Here is a 17,618-nt window from a genome sequence, read left to right on the forward strand (position 1 = left end):
CAACCATCTCTGACTGACCTGATCAAGCCCTTGCCTGAGGCAAAATCACCTAGGCCATTTCTTTCCAACTCTCTATTTCCAGCTTTCTACTTTTTCTTTTTCCAAATCATTCATCCTAAACTCAGTGGAAAGCCACTCTCAGGACTTCTACTCCAAAGAATACCATCATCACTGTATTGAGAGAAAATCTAAAGCACAAACATTAAGAAAACAAAGGCACTTTTATTTATTTTTTAAGATTTTATTTATTTACTCATGACAGACACAGAGAGGCAGAGACACAGGCAGAGGGAGAAGCAGGCTCCACGCAGGGTTTCCAGGATCATGCCTCTGGGCTGAAGGTGGTGCTAAACCACTGGGCAACCAGGGCTGCTAAAAACACTTTTAAAGAACATTGCTCAGGATGCCTGGTGGCTCAGAGTTGAGTGTCTGCTTTGGCTCAGGTTATGATTCTGGAGTCCTGCAACTGAGTCCTGTATCAGGTTCCCCGCAGGGAGCCTGCTTTTCCCTCTGCCTGTGTCTCTGCTTCTCTCACTGTGTCTCTAATGAATAAAATCTTAAAAAAAAAAAAAGTAAAATAAAGAACACTGCTGCCCTCTACACACAAAAATCTACAATTCAGCATTCACAGGACCTCCACTTCAGTTAAGTCTTCCAGGACAGGGGACTGGGAAGACACTGACCCACCCACATTCTCCCCCTGGCAGGTATAATGAGGTTCTTTTATATAGAAGGATGTGCTGATTATGCGTAACTAGTTGTTAAGCTAGCACTTGCTTAGTTCTGCCAAAAGCACAGGTATAGGTACTGAATGAACCAATCTAAAAATGGTGGATAAAATCCCAAAGAAAACACATATACAAAATTATATATACATGTTATTACACAACACATGAACGCAGCTGCCAAAGACTGAAGAGTAATACATGTACAAAAATGTTAAGGTATTATAAGCTGTGGAAAGATGAATGATTAACATTATTTGTCTGGTTATCTACTGCTACATAACAAGCCACTCCCTAGCTTAGAAGCTTAAAACACCACCACCACTGACTTTGCTCATGAATCTGCAAACTGCACCAAGTTTGACACTGGCTGGGGGGCTGGAAGCTAAGGACTGGATCCCCTGCATATCTGCTCATGCCTGTGTGTGGTAGCTGATGCTGGTTGTCAGGGCTTCCCTGGGGCTGTGAACTGGAATACCTAACACATGGCCTGCCTCACAACATGCAGAAGCATCCCAAGAATCAGAAGTTACACTGCCATTTCTAGCCTGATCTCACATGTTACACAGTGTAATTAATGTCCACCACATCCTGCTTATCAGAAACACAGTCGTAAAGCAGGCCAGTATCCACGAGGAAGTCAACCAGCCTCCAACTTTTGGTGACAGGCATCAGAATCACTTAGAGAGTTTTAAAAACATACCCATACAGAACCATTAAAATCAGAATCTCTGGGGGAGATTCTAGTGCTCCCAAACGAGCACTTTTAAAATGCTCCCCAGGTAATTCAAATGTGTAGTTGGGGGAGACTCACAGAATTAAGATGATCTCTGAGCTTTCTTCCAGCTCCAAAATTATACATTATCAGCCGGATTCAGGAAGGATGAAGAGGCTTAAAAAGGTAAAAAATAAAAGTCGATTAAAAAACACCCACAAGCGGGGCGTCTGGGTGGCTCAGTCAGTTGAGCGTCCAACTCTTGATTTGGCTCAGGTCATGACCTCAGGGTGGTGAAATCGAGCCCCACACTGGGCTCTACTCTGTGCTGAGCAGGGTGCTTAAAATTCTCTCTCTCTCCCCGTCTCATCCACCCCCTATCTGTGCTCTCTTTAAAAAAAGGAAAAAACAAACAAAAATGCCCACAAACATAAATTTATTTTAGATGTATACATGGATACACACATGTATACTTTCCAAGCTCTAAAACCAGTTTGGCCAAATCCAACTTGTGTCTAATACTAATGCTGATGTATAGAGCATTCAGTTCTTACTATCCATTGAGGTCAACTCAGAACAGTAGGAGAGAGTCAGAGAAGACCAGACATTCCTGCAGTGTCACCTATAACCATACTAGAATGGTATGAGTCCTTTCTAGCCCATCCCTAACTCTAGCTTCTAGCCAGGATGTAATCATCCATGCAGCTCAGCAGGACAGCACCCAGGGTATCCAGAACCCCTTCCGTGCCTAATATACGCATCTCTAGGAATAACACGTGCAAATCCAGTTCTTGAAATCTTAAATCTTGAGGTCAAAAATGGGTACACAGAAATATACACACAGATACAGACATTATTTCATAACCACTTCTAAATCACTGTACCTCAAACTAGTGATTTTCAAGATGTGGTCAGCAAGCAAGTCTCTGAAGGCCCAAGACTACCTATCCCATGGAATGGCCCAACAATATATATTTAATGAATTTCAGTTATGTAATTATGATCTACGTTAAGTCACAAGAATATACATTTAAAAATACAGTCACAATTAGAAGGATTTTAATTGACTGTGAACTTTAAAATATTAATTTGGGGGGACACATTCAAAATGGAATAGAGAATATACAGGGATTCTAGGTCTTTTGTGGCCCAAAGTGATCCAAGTTAAAAAATCTTAGCTACTACAGAATAACCCTAGGCTGATAACTCCACGATTTTTATGTTTTAAAAGCAAAAATTGCCATACATCTATGAGTTGACCACTTGCTTATAAACTTGAATGAAAGCTAGGCACCATTCAATGTTGTCTCCTAAAAGTTTACCAGATGTTCTACTGACTCTCTACTGGTTTTCCACAGTTGGAAACAGTTGCAAACAGTTGTGGAAAAAGTTCCACAGTTGCAAGAGAGCATGGATAGTAAGTTATATGGTCCACAAGAATATGGGGCTCTAATGAAGAATTACTTAGCCTGAAATTTAAGAAAATTACATTTCCTGATGAATTAAAATACTACACATAAGCAAAATAGCTGGTCCAAAGGCTGACTAGATCACCACTTCTCAAACAGATTCTAATTTAGTAGGTGTGGAGGGGACCTGAGACTTCCACCTCTGATCAGCTCTTAGGTGACACTCATGCTGCTGGCATCCCTACCATTCTGAGTAGCAAGTAACTAGATAACCCCAGAGACCATCCGTAGGGCTCAAAAATCCTATTACTGAAAACACTGCTATAGCAACAGTACTGACAACAGGCAAAAGGTGGAACCAGCTCAGCCATATCCACCAGTGGATGAATGGATAAGCAAATTATGACACAGATACACAATGGAATATTATTCAGCCATTAAAAAAAAATAAAAATACTGCAATATGTCATAATGCAACCGAATCTCAAAAATGTTATGTTAAATGAAAGAAGGCAGTCATAAGAGAGCACATTTTTTTTATGATTCCATAAATACGGAATATCCAGCATGGGTAAATCCAGAGCTAGAACATAAACTCATGGTGGCCGGGGAAGGAGAATATGCAGGGTAACTGCTTCATGAGTGGGGGATTCCTTGTGGAGTGATGAAAGTGTTAATGAAGTAGGCAGAAGTGATGGCTATACAACACTGTGAATACAGTAAATGCCACTCTAATTGATATTTTTATGTGAAAAAAATCCTATTCTTATAGGAGTATTAAATATTGAAACCCAATATTCAATAATACATGTAAAAAATATTTCCCATTATAAAGTAACATTTCATACAGCTCACTTAATCTTTCAGACTCTTTAAAATAAATAAGCAAGGTGTGGACTTATAGAATAGGTTCCTTTGCTCACAAGAATCAAATATCCAAGTACCTTAGCTCGAAAAGAAAGTTTGCTAGAGGCTTTCACAAGTACACACCTAGGGAAATTGTTTACTCAAGACGCCACTTCCCATTCTCCCAACTTTCTCTGTATGCAATCAAGAGATAATAACCTGCCAGATAAGAAAAAGTCTTTACTAATATAGCAGCATTTCTTCCCTCCTTGGTGAAGCAACCATTTGTAAACAGCACAACTTACCGCAAAGATTTTTAACAAAGTTTTCATGTAGAGCTTTCGGATACCAAAGGAGACTCCAAAAATGGCCGGGACTATGATGAAAACAAGAAGGAGGGTGAAGAGGACAGTCAGGGAGATGCCCAGAAGGTTGACAATCAGGCTATCAAAAGGCAGCAACAGGAACATGGTGGAGGATCCAGGCAAGGCCAGTGCCCCCCCACCTCAAGAACAAACCACCGTCTTCAGATGGTCCTGTCAGACAGCACCAGCCTGGGAAAGAAAGTGAGTCCCCATAGGACAGCAAACCCCATTCCAGGTTCACAACATTTGACTGCCTGGGGGCAGGAGGACGTAAAAAGGGCCACAGGAGGCAGTCCCAAAATGCCAGCGCTCCCCAGAATAGATGGACTTTGGAGGTGAATGAGGCGGGACCAATCTTCCATACAAGCATCCGAGTCCAGGTGCAGTTTCTGTGAAAGTGAGTACTCAGCGAGGGAGGGATCTCTGCTCTGCTACCCTTCTGCTCCTTCCAGTTTTCCTTTTTCTTTCCTGCTCCAGAGCATTTAGCAGATCAATGTGTCCTGAAGATCTGTCATTGCCAGAAGTACCAAGAAGAGTTCCAAGTTGGTGCCAGAACAATCTTGATAACTTCTGTGGAGGGGGGTGACTGCTGGCACTTCACACAGAAGGCTACTGAACTTGAATATGTGGAAATTAAATAATTGTTTTACTTAAAACTCCTTCATAAGCTGAAAACTGTGTTCATCATAGAGTTCATATCTGGCCCCATTCTTCCTCTGGAGAGGTTCCTGGTGCGTGCTGCTTCCAGGACCCTCCAACGTGGAGAGCTACAGTCTTTGCCAGCAGGATACAGATGCTGGCACACAATGTCTCATGCTGCCTGTGTTGAGTGTCACTCCAGACGCATCCAGCATTGGTTTCCTCTGGATATTCTTCTCCCTAAGGCCCCCTTCTCAGCAGTGACCTGGGTTCTTGGCAAGAAGTTGCTTACATGCTGCCAAAGCTGGGGGTGGAAACAGAAACACCATCAGTCACACAAGTCAAGAGGAGAAACATCAATATGCTTTGGGGGTGGGGGGCGGTTTTAGAGGAAGCCTAGATTCAGTGCCAGCTTCTCAAGTCATCAAGGTCAAAGGGGAGAGGCAAACAACAGGTGGCAGGCGCAGATGTGGAAGGAAAATGGTGAAGTTTCATATAGCTTCAATTCCAATGATATGATCTGTGGCCAAATTTCTGAAGAGAAAATACATGGATAGAAGCGACATTTCATTTATATTACGAAAAGTCTCCCTCCTACTTGTCCCCAACTACCCAGAGTTCTGTCTGCAGATGCAACCATGTTACCACAGCTTCATATTCTTCCAAGGTATTCTGTGCTTAGATGAGAAAATCATAATTGATGTTTTCTACTCACCCCCCCTCACCCTGATAACAGTAACGATGCCATACTCTGTATACTGTTCTTCAACTTGCATTTTGTTTTGGTTCTTTAGCTTACCATATCTTGGAAAAGTGCTCCATCAACACATGCAGGGCCCCCTCACTCTTTACAGGTGCACAGTTTTCAACCTAAGAGTATACCATCGGGGCTCCTGGATGGCTCAGTTGGTTAAGCGGCCACTCCTGGTTTTGGCTCAGGTTGTGATCTCAGGGTCATGAGATTGAACTCTGCATCAGGCTCATCATGCTCAGTGGGGAGTCTGCTTGAGATTCTTTCCCCTCTCCCATTGCCCCCCTCCCCCGTGTTTGCATGCACACACTCTCAAATACATAAATCTTAAAAACGACAACAAAAAAATGTACCATAAATTAGTTAACTGGTTTCCTAAAGTTGGACACCAATGCTTCCACTTTTTTGTTATAAATAATTGAATTAGTAACCAAATGCATACATGATTTAGCATACAAAATGCAAGGCAAATATAAATATACTTTCAGGATAAATTCCTAGAAATGGAATTGGAGGAGAAAAGGAAATAGTTTTAACTTTACAAGACACTGTTGCATTTTCTACATGGAGATTAAACTCCCTCAGTTGTCTATCTCCTCACACTGGTCACTCTTTTTTGTTTTAAAGACTATTCTACTTAGGACAGTTTTGGGTTCACAGCAAAACTGAAAGGAAGATACAGAGGTTTCCCACATAGCCCTGTCCCTACATATGGACAGCTACCCCCATTTTCAACAGTCCCACCAGAAAGGGACATTTGTTCCAAGTGGCTGATGAACCTACAATGACACAGCATAGTCACCCACAGCTTACATCAGGGGTTCACCCTTGGTGCTGTCCATTTTAGATGTCTGGACAAATGTATGACATGTATCCATCATTACAGTATCATACAGTATTTTCATTGTCCTAAAAATTCCCTGTGCTCTGATTATTCATTCTTCCCTTCCCAAAGCCCTGGCTACCACTGATCTTTTACAGTCTGGATAGTTTTGCCTCTTCCAAAATGTCTTATAATTGAAATCGTATTTTCAGATTGGCTTCTTCCACTTAACATAGTCACTCATGAACACCACTATTTTAAATGCCTTACAAAAGTACTTCAATTTTATATTACTTATCCCTAACCACAAGTTACCAATGCCAAGTCCTGCACATGGGAACATCCTTTCAAATCTCTGGCAAACACACTGGGGCTTCACACCAATCACCTTCTGTTCCGTTCCTATACATTAGGAAGTTCAAGAAATTGAACAAATAAGCAGGTTACTACCTTTATCTTAAATTTTGCCTGGTGCCTTTATAGAACTCTCAGATACCTTTCACAGGTTCTTTTGTAACATGTCAACATTACTTCCTTTTCACCAATTAGGAAATAAAGGAATACAGAGACAGATCCAGTTCTTCTGACTCCTAACCCAGTAATGCTCCCATTACAGTCTCACACATTTAGTGATTAAATTAAAAGAACATGCTATTTTGTGGCACTGAGTCACAAATACTAGCTCCTAATTTGATCACCATCACTGCTAGCATTTATTGAATGCTAACAACACGACAGATCTTGAGCTAACGTAACAAACATTTTACATCACTGACCCTCACAGAGGTCTCACAACCCTGTTACGGTGGAGTTCTTGCTACCACTGCTATTTTACACAGGACAAACATCGAGGTTTAGAGGATTAAGTAAATTTCCCAGAATGACACGCCTACTCAGTAGGAGAGTAGGAATTTAGACCAGGGTATCTGTCTTATAGCCCATGCTCTTTGCCTTCCTAGCTCCCAAACCACCCTGAAATAAATTAACACTTCCCTCATGCCAGGCCTGCTCTACAGAACTTCTTGTGGTCATAGAAAAACCACAAGGCAAATCTGGATTCATGTATTAGAATTTGGTGTTCTCAGAATCCAAGGTACAAACCTGCTCTTTCATTTTTATAAACTGGCCAAACTGACTCTATATGCCAGATTTCTCACAACAGCCCAGCAGAGGTTGAGGAAATTAGATATATTTCTGAGACTTAATTTAATTCGCTGAGTCACTGTATTCTTTAAGCCTGTCTAATTCCAGCCTAATTCTAGGGCCAAATCTCTGTTCTACTCTCCCATTCCTGTCCCCTTGTCCAGAATTCCCATGGGAAATAAGCAGCAAAATCTCTCTCACTGGCCAAGATTACCCTGAGTTCTATGGACCCAAGATGATAGACACTATGGTCACTGTGACTTCCCATGACAGAGTTTAGATCTCTTTTCTTTGAATCACAATCAACTGAGAATTCCCAAGGTTATTCTGGGTTCATGTCCCCAAAACATTAAACACATTTAGCAATAAACTAATTTCTTCACTTAGCTCAGGGGTTGACAAACCACAGCCCATGGGCCAAATCAGGCTTTGGTCTGTTTTTCTAAGACTCATGAGCTAGGATTGGCTTTTACATCTTTAAAGAGCTATAAAAAACAGAATAATTTGTGACTGAGACCACCACCAGCAAACCCTAAAATACTTACTTACTATCCAACCCTACACAGTTTGCCAACCCATGACCTAGCCACTACTTTCTCCCCCAAGAGGCATTAAACTCCTCTATGGTCCTGCCCCACCCCTTGAGTTCATGTTGATGAGTGCCAGACTTTAGAACAGAGAACAGTAACCTAGCCAAACAAGTTATCTGGCCAATGCTAAACAATCCTCACATAAATTCTTAGAAAAAGCAAGCAAACTACAGCTATCAAACAGAGTTCCAAACATCTTGCTGGATTAGCAGAGTAGCCACTGAAGCCAGAAGACTGGTGCCTTAGGCCCCCTTAACACAAACACACCACAATGCCCAGATAACTGCTCATTTAGGAGAGGATATCACTTTGCTTCAAGTAAATAGAACCATGATTCCATAAACATGAGGTAGTATCTGCACATTCTCTTAATTTCCATAGCTTTCAGCCAAACTCATAGTTATCTGACCAAAGTTCTCCCAAGGGGCCAGAGAGAAACATAAGAAACAAGTAGTTCTGAGTCTTTTAGAAAGAAAGGTGGCTACATCCTAGGAACATGACAGAGCTCATCTCTAAGCTAACTAAACTTTTCAATCTGGACCTTTAAGCTCCCCCTCCCCCCAAAATGACCCAATTTCCAGTGCTCCTCAGTTCTCAGAGTGACAAGTTCACAGTCAACAAATATTCACTGGGCACATAGTATGTGCCACACATTATGTCAGGTGGAATATAGTGGTGAATATGCCTAGAAACAAGTGTTCAGCAAATAAATATATACAGAGTCATAATTTCACACTTTAATGATTGTTAGCAAGAAAAAGAGGATCCAAGAAGAGAAAATAACAGAGGAAACTTCATTTAAATCAGGTCATCGAAACCAATTCTGACCCAATCACTAGATAGGGACTACTATGATTCCCAACTGCAGAATCAAATATAGCCGACCCTTGAACAGCAAACAGGTTTGAATTGTGCAAGTCCACTTATATAAGGATTATTTTCTAATACAGTGCTGTATTTTCTCTTCCTTATGATTTTTTAAATTATTTATTTATTTATTTTGAAAGAGAGGGAGCAGAGGGACAGACGAGGAAGGAGAGGCAAAGGGAGAGAATCTCAAGCAGACTCCACACTCCACGCAGAGCCCAATGCAGGGCTCAATCTCACAACCCTGAGATCATGACCTGAGCTGAAACCAACAGCTGGATGCTTAACTAACCAAATGAGCCACCCAGGCGCCCCTTGTTATGATTTTCTTAAGAACATTTTCTTGTTCTAGCTTACTTTTTTGTAATACAGCATGTGATAAGTATACAAAATATGTATTAATTGTATCAATAAGGCTTCCAGGCAACAGTAGGCTTTGAGAAGTTTTAGGAGGGTCAGAAATTACACAGAGGTTTTCAACAGTGCAGGGAGTCAAGGTCTCTAACACCCATGTTGTTCAAGGGCCAGTTGCATTCCCTTTCAGCTAGCTCTCTGTGACACAGCCTACTTCAGGAGATCATTACTACCAGAATATGTCCAGAGAGAGGCCACCTACCAACTCAAAGGAAGAAAACGTACCATTTTATTAAACATCAACACTTAGGTTACACAGGGATAATGCATTTTTTAAGCACACCAAGCACAATGTTTGTCACGTATTAGATCTCAATAAATGGTATGTGCATCATTCCATTAGGATCAGAAGAAAACCAGGGTACTGTCTTCAGTTTCTGTTCTTTAGAGATAGATTTATTTATTTATTTATTTATTTATTTATTCATTCATTCATTCATTCATTTAAAAGAGAGAGTGCACACACATCATTCATTCATTTAAAAGAGAGAGTGCGGGATCCCTGGGTGGCGCAGCGGTTTGGCGCCTGCCTTTGGCCCAGGGCACGATCCTGGAGACCCGGGATCGAATCCCAGGTCAGGCTCCTGGTGCATGGAGCCTGCTTCTCCCTCTGCCTGTGTCTCTGCCTCTCTCTCCCTCTCTCTGTGTGACTATCATAAATAAATAAAAATTAAAAAAAAATAAAATAAAAAAATAAAAGAGAGAGTGCACACACATGCACCTGAGAGTACATGAGGATGTGTGTTTGAGTGAGGTGCAGGATGGAAGGAGGAGAGAGAATCCCAAGCAGACTCCCAACTGAGAACTGAGCCCCCAACATGGGGGCTCGATCCCAGGACCCTGAGATCATGATCTGAGCTGAAATCAGGAGCCTGCTGCTCAACTGACTGAGCCACTCAGGTACCCCTATCTTCATTTCTAAATACCAAACTAAATACCAAACTTTAAGAGAGCAAGATAGAGAGGAAGGCATTTCAAAGTCACAAAACCCAAAGACCAAAAAATACTACATACTACATGTAGCATATTACATGCCTAGCAAGCACTAGGTGCTCAATAAAAAGGTTAGTTGTAAAACACAGAATTGTGAATTAAAACTAGTGAGACAGCAAAAAAAAAAAAAAAAAAAAAAAAAATTCCCTCCTTTTATAAACCACCATACTGGTGAAAATGAGAAAATATCCTCAAATACTGCTAGTTGGAGTGTAAAAATGGTACAACATCTATAGAGATTAATTCAGTAAACGCCATTAGAATTTTAAGTGTACATAACCTTAGTGCCAGCAGTTCTACCTCTAAAAATTTACCCTAAAGACAAATTAGAGGGGTGCCTGGGTGGCTCAGTCAATTGAGCATCCAACTCTTGATTTCAGCTTAGGACATGACCTTAGGGTCCTGGGATGGAGTCCTCTGTCAGACTCTACACTGGGTGTGGAGCCTGCTTTAGATTCTCTCTCTCCTCCTCCCTCTCCCCACTTGTGCACTCTCTCTCCCTAAAAGGGAAAAGAAAAAAAAAAAAAAAAGATAAATTAGAACAGCAGTTTTCAACCAGGGGCTATCTCCCCCCAGCAACCTCTCCTCCAACACCCCCCAACATTTGGTAATGTCTGCAGACCTTTTTAGTTGTCACAACTTGGTATAGGAGCTACTGACCAGTACAAAAAAGACTGGGATACTGCTAAACATCCTGTAATGCGTAGGTCTCCTCCAGCAAAGAATTATCCAGCCCCAAATGACATTGGTGCTGAGGCTGAGAAACCCTGTATTGATGTATATACAAGATGATGTGTGTGCACGGTTATTGACTGCAGCACTGTTGGTAATATCCAAAGAACATCAACATCCACAACAGAAGATACAATGGAATACTATTCATCTGTTAAACCAAAAAAGACATTTACTTGTGCACTGATAAGAAACAATCTACCAGTTAGATGCAGAACAATGTCCACAGTAAATACCAACTGTGCGAGGAGGAGGAAAAGAAAAATATATACAGTTTATATGTATTTGCAAAGATACAGATCTCTGGAGAGATACAAGAATGACTCTAGTTCTGCCTCTAGGAGTGTGCGGGAGAGGTCACTTTCTCCTTTTGCTATCTTTAAAATTGTATTTATCATTTTGAATAGGTGATAATGCTGGGTGAATTGAATGTCAAGTGTTATCAAAGCGGTGAAGTATAAAAAATTTGCTTCAATACAACGCTGATGCTTAGGAGGAAGTATGTTTTCCAAGGAAACAAGGCAGCACTCAGAGCTACTAGGTTGAAATGAACCTAAAGTGCTAAAAACCCAAAACTATACATAAAGTTGACATCAATCCTGGATAAATAAATGGTTCAAGACAAAGGCAAGATATAGTAAGCCAAAGGATAACTCAACTCACTAGAAAGAAGACAGTAATACTGTCAGTTGCAGTCTGACAAGACTGGTTCTTGGTCTTAACTAAGATCATTTTGACCTTAAGTACTTTCCCCTTGCCTACAAAGGACTAATGTGAGTTGGAACTGGGTAATAAGGAACCTGGTACCAACTTCCCCCAAAGCAACACGAAGTCTTCCAAGCTGTGAAAGCAAAAAAGGACAAAGGACACAGAATATGTTGATATTCGTGGGCAATCAGCCTAAGAAAGGACATGTGCATTAGACATTACATTACCCAACCTGAATGCTGCTCTGAGAGCTCCATTTCAGAAACGGTGCTTTTATATTCGAGTATTGTATACGTAACTGGAAGCAACTTCCTGGCCTTTTTTTAAATCTTTTTTGTCTGGCTTATTTCACTCAGCATAATCATTTTGAGAATCATTCATGTTGCTACACATGTCAAGAGTTCATTCCTTTTTAGTGCCGAGCTGTAGTCCAATGTATGGATATACCACTTTCGTTTATGCATTCATCTACTGATGGACAACTGGGTTGTTCCAGTTTGGGACTGTTACAAATAAAGCTGCTATCTTCAAGTCTTTGTATGGACATACATTTTATTTTTTTTATTTTTTTTTATTTTTTTTGGACATACATTTTAATTCCTCTTGGATGAATACCTAGGAATGTAACGAGTGAGTCTACAGTAGGTGTATGTTTACCTGCCAAACTGCTGTCTAAGTTGGTTGTATCATCTTGCATCCTCACCAGCAGTGTATGAAAGTTCCATTTGCTCTACAACTTTACCAATACTTGACAGGATCAGTCTTTTTAATTTTAGACACACTAATGGATGTGAAGTGGTATCAAATAGTTTCAATTTGCATTTCCCTGGTGACAAAAGATATTAAGCATCTTTTGTACTTATTCAACATCCAACTACCTTCTTTGATGAAGTGTTCAAATCTTTAGCCTATTTTCTTTTAGGTTATTTTATGACTTAGTTTTGCTACTGGCTATTTTTTAAAAATCAAGCTTTCTCCCCCCAAAGACTAGACAGTGTTATTTAAAATGAGAAAGCATTATTGCTGGAGTACACACTTCAAAAAAATTTTAAACCACTTACCAAGGATTTTTAAAAAAGAAAAAGAGAGAAGATTAATTCCACAGACAAAAAAAAAGAGAGACAGAGAGGACCTCATCACAAAGGTACAAAATTCGTGGACCATCAGATTTCTTTGTTCAACTTGCTACAAACTTGAAACGCTAATTACACAAAGAAAATCACTAAGACATGAGACAAAAAAAACCAATGGTCCCAACCACAGCTCTATTTTAACCTCGGCACTATGTACTACTAAGGACCTAAAATCCTCCTTTATCTTTATGCTCAGCTGACAGTGATTCTGTGCTGTCCAACGTAGCAGCCACTAACCACATGTAACTCTTGAGCACTTGAAATGTGGGTAGTCCACACTGAAATAGGCTGTAAATGTAAATAAAATACACACTAGATTTAAATGACCCATGAAAAAATGAATGTAAAAGACGTGATTAAAAATCTGTATACAGATTACATGTTAAAGTGATATTTTGGATAATTTGGGTTTAAATAAAATACATGAGTAAAATTATTTTCATGTGTTTCTTTGTACTTTTTAAAAGTGGCTATTATGAAATGTAAAATTATATACACGGTGTGTATATCGTATTTCTATTGGATAGCACTGATCAAAAACTTATTTATTAATTTCATTTCATTTAACTTAAGTAGGCTCCACACCCAGCATGGAGCCCGAGAGGGCTCGAACACACGATCCTAAGATCAAGACCTGAGCTGAGATCAAGAATTGGATGCTTAACTGAGTGAGACACCCAGGTGCCCCTGACCAAAAATTTCTAAAGCAGACCCTGAAAATAAAATTCATGTAACTAGTAAAGGAAAAAAAAAAAGTAAATATTTTTTTCCCTCCTCATTCCTCTGCTATGAGAAGAAAACTGCTATGGAGGAGCTTAGAATTGGAACTCAGGAGTCTTCTTAGCTAAGGGTTCAAGCACAGCTCTGTAAAGTCATTCAGCTTCCCTGGATTTCAATTTCCTCACCGTTTTTTTGGTAGTTTAATTCAAAAGGTCAACAAAAATTCATTACGCTCCTACTTTTTACAAAGTATTATTATGATATTGCAGGTCTTGGGCTTACAGTTTAAAAGGAGGTACAATCCAAACAAGAGTGCCCAAAGAAAGGACACAAGGTTCTGTGACTTGTGTCAGACGTGTGGGTGTTTTAAAAGAGAGTACCTTTAAAGAAGTTAGGAAAAACTGCAAGCTTTATAACATTCCTACTAACTAAAATTCAGTGCTCTGAAAAAAGCATTCATCATTCTATCCTAAGTATTTTGTAGTTTAGTGATACATGGAATTGATATTTGGTTCAAGTCCTCCTTTGAGCATAAAGATACAGAAAGAAGTAAATGCCACACCCTAATGAGGTTCTACTTTACTTGAAGAAACAATTTTGCAGTAGAGTTCAATGAGGATCAAATAATCTCTAGCTTCTATGTCCAGAAAGCAAGAGATTTTTAATAAAAGGTAACATTCTGTGGTGTGCACACAGATAAGAGGTTTATTCTTCAGCAGAAACTAGTTACCGGGTTAGAATCCTAGCTAACCACTGCACTCCTTCTGATACCACAGATACACACACACAGAAATAACAAAAAACAAAAAAACAAAACCCAGACAAGGGGCGCCTGGGTGACTCAATCGATTAGTTGCTGAGTCTTGATTTTAGCTTGAGTCATGACATCAGCTCAGGTCCTGATCTGAGGGTCATAAGTGTAAGGCTCTACACTTGGTGTGTACCCTGGTTAAGGTTCTCCCTCTCCCCCTTCTGCTTCCCACTCCCCACCCACAAAAAAACAAACAAAAACCCAAAAAACAAAACCCACACAAAACACAGAAGTTCTCCCCCACACCCATGTTTTTAAGGTAATGATTTACCCAGAAACCCTGATGTTATTACCTCAACAGTTGTTTCCACAAACTAGATGCAGGTGACAACCACTGTAAGTCACAAACTAACAAAAGTATATCTTGAAAATAACTTATAAACAACTATGTCACATCACATTAACCAAACTTAGAAGCAAATTCGATGAACTCTATATACGATGATTCCTTAGCTCACAGCATTCGTTGGAATTTTAAGGGCAAAGACTGAGGTACAAGTACTGAATTTACCTGTTTTTCCTGATAGGGAACTGAACAGCAACAAAGTGTGCTAAGGAAGAAGAAAAAAAAAAAAAAAAAAACAAGAAAAGCAAACACCTAATCCATGTTACATCCAGCCTAGGATTCTTAATCTGTTAACGGCAAGTAAAGATGTTTTATGGAAGGGTACTCTTGTTCTTTCTGCCATCAAGAGCAGAACTTCAGGAGTGCATGCCAAATCATCCCAGTTTCCCTCACTCTTTCTTAAATAGTGGTGAATGTTATCTACATCTTTTAAAGTTTGCTCTTATTCTCAATTTGGTATTTTCCTTCTAAAGTCACAACTTTCCCATGCTTACTGAAAGCTGTGATTCAGATTTCTCGTTTGTCCAATATCTGGTTTAAGAAGTATTTTAAGACATATCCCCCCTAGTTTTATTATTCCAGAATTTGATGGAAAAGTTCCTTATTATTCCATCCAAACCTTTCATTGTAAAAATCTTCTGTTAGAGTGCTTCCACACATTTCCCCTTCCTGTAAGAAACAACTTAAAGGCAGGTACTATGGTAGAGAAGAAAAAAGACTGGGATGCCTGGGTGGCTCAGTGGTTGAGTGTCTGTCTTTGGCTCAGGGCATGATCCCGGAGTCCTGGGATCGAGTCCTGCATTGGGCTCCCCACAGGGAGCCTGCTTCTCCTGCCTCTCTGTGTCTCTCGTGAATAAATAAATACAATTTTTAAAAAAGAGAGAGAGGGGATCCCTGGATGGCTCAGCGGTTTAGCACCTGCCTTTGGCCCAGGGCATGATCCTGGAGTCCTGGGATCGAGTCCCACATCGGGCTCCCTGCGTGGAGACTGCTTCTACCTCTGCCTATGTCTCTGCCTCTGTCTCTGTCTTTCATGAATAAATAAATAAGTAAAATCTTTAAAAAATAAATAAATAAATAAAGAGAGAGAGAGAGAGAGAGAGAAGAAAGAAGACCGAATGTAGAGGTAGGAGAGGTTTCCAGCCTCAGCTGGACTCTTATTCCCTGTTGATCTGGACATGCCACTGAACCTCCATGGACCTTGAGGGTACAACAAAATGAAAAAAATTAGACAAGATGATCTGGAAGTTCTCATCCACACCTGAAAGACTTTTGTATGAACTTGCCCTCCAGCACCTTGATCATTTTAGGTGCCCTTTTCTGGCCTTTCTCCAATGCAAGAATCTGATGTTCCGCTCCAGAGCTTAGGGGAGGGGGGGGACATGGATGGGACAGGCTTAACTTGAAGATCGTGTTGAGGCTGGATGATGGCCGCGAGCCGGCTCACTATTTTATTTTATCAGACATTTTTGTATGTCTGAAATTCTCCATAATACAAGGTTGTTAAAAACAAAAAAAACACTATCAAAGTGAGAATAAAGAATACCAGACTGGCATTATTATAGGACTCGTTTCTACAGTCTCTGGCAGAAGAATAACTGCTTTCACACCGTTTCTCTTGAGTTGAGATAAAATCTACAGGAGATGAAAACTAAGCAGAGGCACTCAAAGTTCAGTCAAAATTAAGGAACATGAACCAGAAAGGAAGTGCTCTCAGGAAGGTTATCACTGAGAAGACCCACGGCACCGAGGGCATGAGCAGTAAGGCACTGATTATCTATCTAGCACAGTATGGAACTTATTTCCACCGAGGTATACCATACAATGGTTTCATACGGTATATTTTCCCTAAGTTTTAAAATGCAAAAGTTAAAAACCCCACGTGAAATGGGAGTAAATACACAAGACCCTCTGGGAGGAGGATGCCTTGCAGGGTGTGAAATCAAAACGGGAAGGTAAGGGATTTCTGGGGTTAAGAAATTCTAAAAGAATGGGTTCCTGCGGAGAACAAGCGAGGAAAACGTACAGCCCAGGGACGCCGAGGGACAGAAGAAAAGGAAGGCGCCTCCTCGCCATCCCCTGCGCGCTCGGCGCGGGCGGGCCGCGGAGCACCTGGGGCGGCCGGCGCGGTTAACCCCCGAAGCGGGGCCGGGCGGGGCCGGGCGGGGCCGGCGGGCTGCAGGAGCGCCAGGGACGCGGGCGGAGGCCGGGGAGCCCCCCCGGGGGGTCGCAGCCGCCGAGGACACAGGTCCCGGGAGGGCGGGGCGCGGGCTCGGGGCGCCGCAGCGGGAGCCGGGTACGGCGCGGACTGTTCCACTGCGGCCAAGGGGGCGGCACGTTCCGAGCGGCCGGGAAACCCCAGGAAGCGGCAATGGTGCCTCCTGACGCCGGAGCGGCGGAGGGAGGGAGGGAGGGAGGGGGGGTCCCCGGGCCGCAGGCCGCCCGCGGGGCGCCTGCCCCGCCCCACCCCCCGGCCCGCCGCCGGCGCCCCTGGGGCCAGCGACCTTGGGGACGGGGGATCGCGGTCTTACTCACCGGCCGCGAGGCTCCGGGCCGCCCAGGCCCTCCGCAGACGCCGCCGCCCGCCCTGGGCCGCCGCCGCCGGCCGAGGCGTGCGTAAAGACGTGCGCGCGCCCGCCCTTTGTCTACGCCGCTTTGACGTGACCCCTCGCGGCCCCTCCCGCCCCTCCCGCCCCTCCCGCCCCTCCCGCCGGGTAATCTCCCGCCGCACCCGCGCGCCGGGCGCGCGCCGGGCGGGGACCCCGAGGGGCGGGGCGCCGCGTCACCTGCCCGGGTCGGTCTGACCGCGGCGCCCCCTGGCGGGCGAGGAGCCGCTGGCTCGGGCCGCCGGGCCCTGGTGGCCGGGGCGCGCGGCCCCGGGACTCCGG

At 42.4% G+C, this 17,618-nt stretch overlaps 1 protein-coding gene across 2 annotated transcripts in view; it reads right to left on the minus strand.

Annotated features, from left to right (window-relative positions):
• Positions 1-17,401, minus strand: part of GPAT4 (glycerol-3-phosphate acyltransferase 4) — a 32,672-nt gene extending 15,271 nt beyond the window's left edge. The window contains exons 1-2 of one of the 2 annotated variants that reach the window (XM_025440230.3): positions 17,266-17,401; positions 4,001-5,003 (exon numbers count right to left, since the gene is read on the minus strand). In XM_025440230.3, coding sequence (XP_025296015.1) covers positions 4,001-4,165 — 165 coding nt within the window. In that variant the 5' untranslated portion in view covers positions 4,166-5,003; positions 17,266-17,401. Of the gene's footprint in view, positions 1-1,539; positions 1,618-4,000; positions 5,004-17,265 lie in introns of those variants that run through there. The other variant, XM_049095136.1, reaches the window with a different exon arrangement.
• Positions 17,402-17,618: the final 217 nt, after the last annotated feature.

The sequence above is a fragment of the Canis lupus genome, chromosome 16 (assembly GCF_003254725.2).
Source record: "Canis lupus dingo isolate Sandy chromosome 16, ASM325472v2, whole genome shotgun sequence".
NCBI lineage: Eukaryota > Metazoa > Chordata > Mammalia > Carnivora > Canidae > Canis > Canis lupus.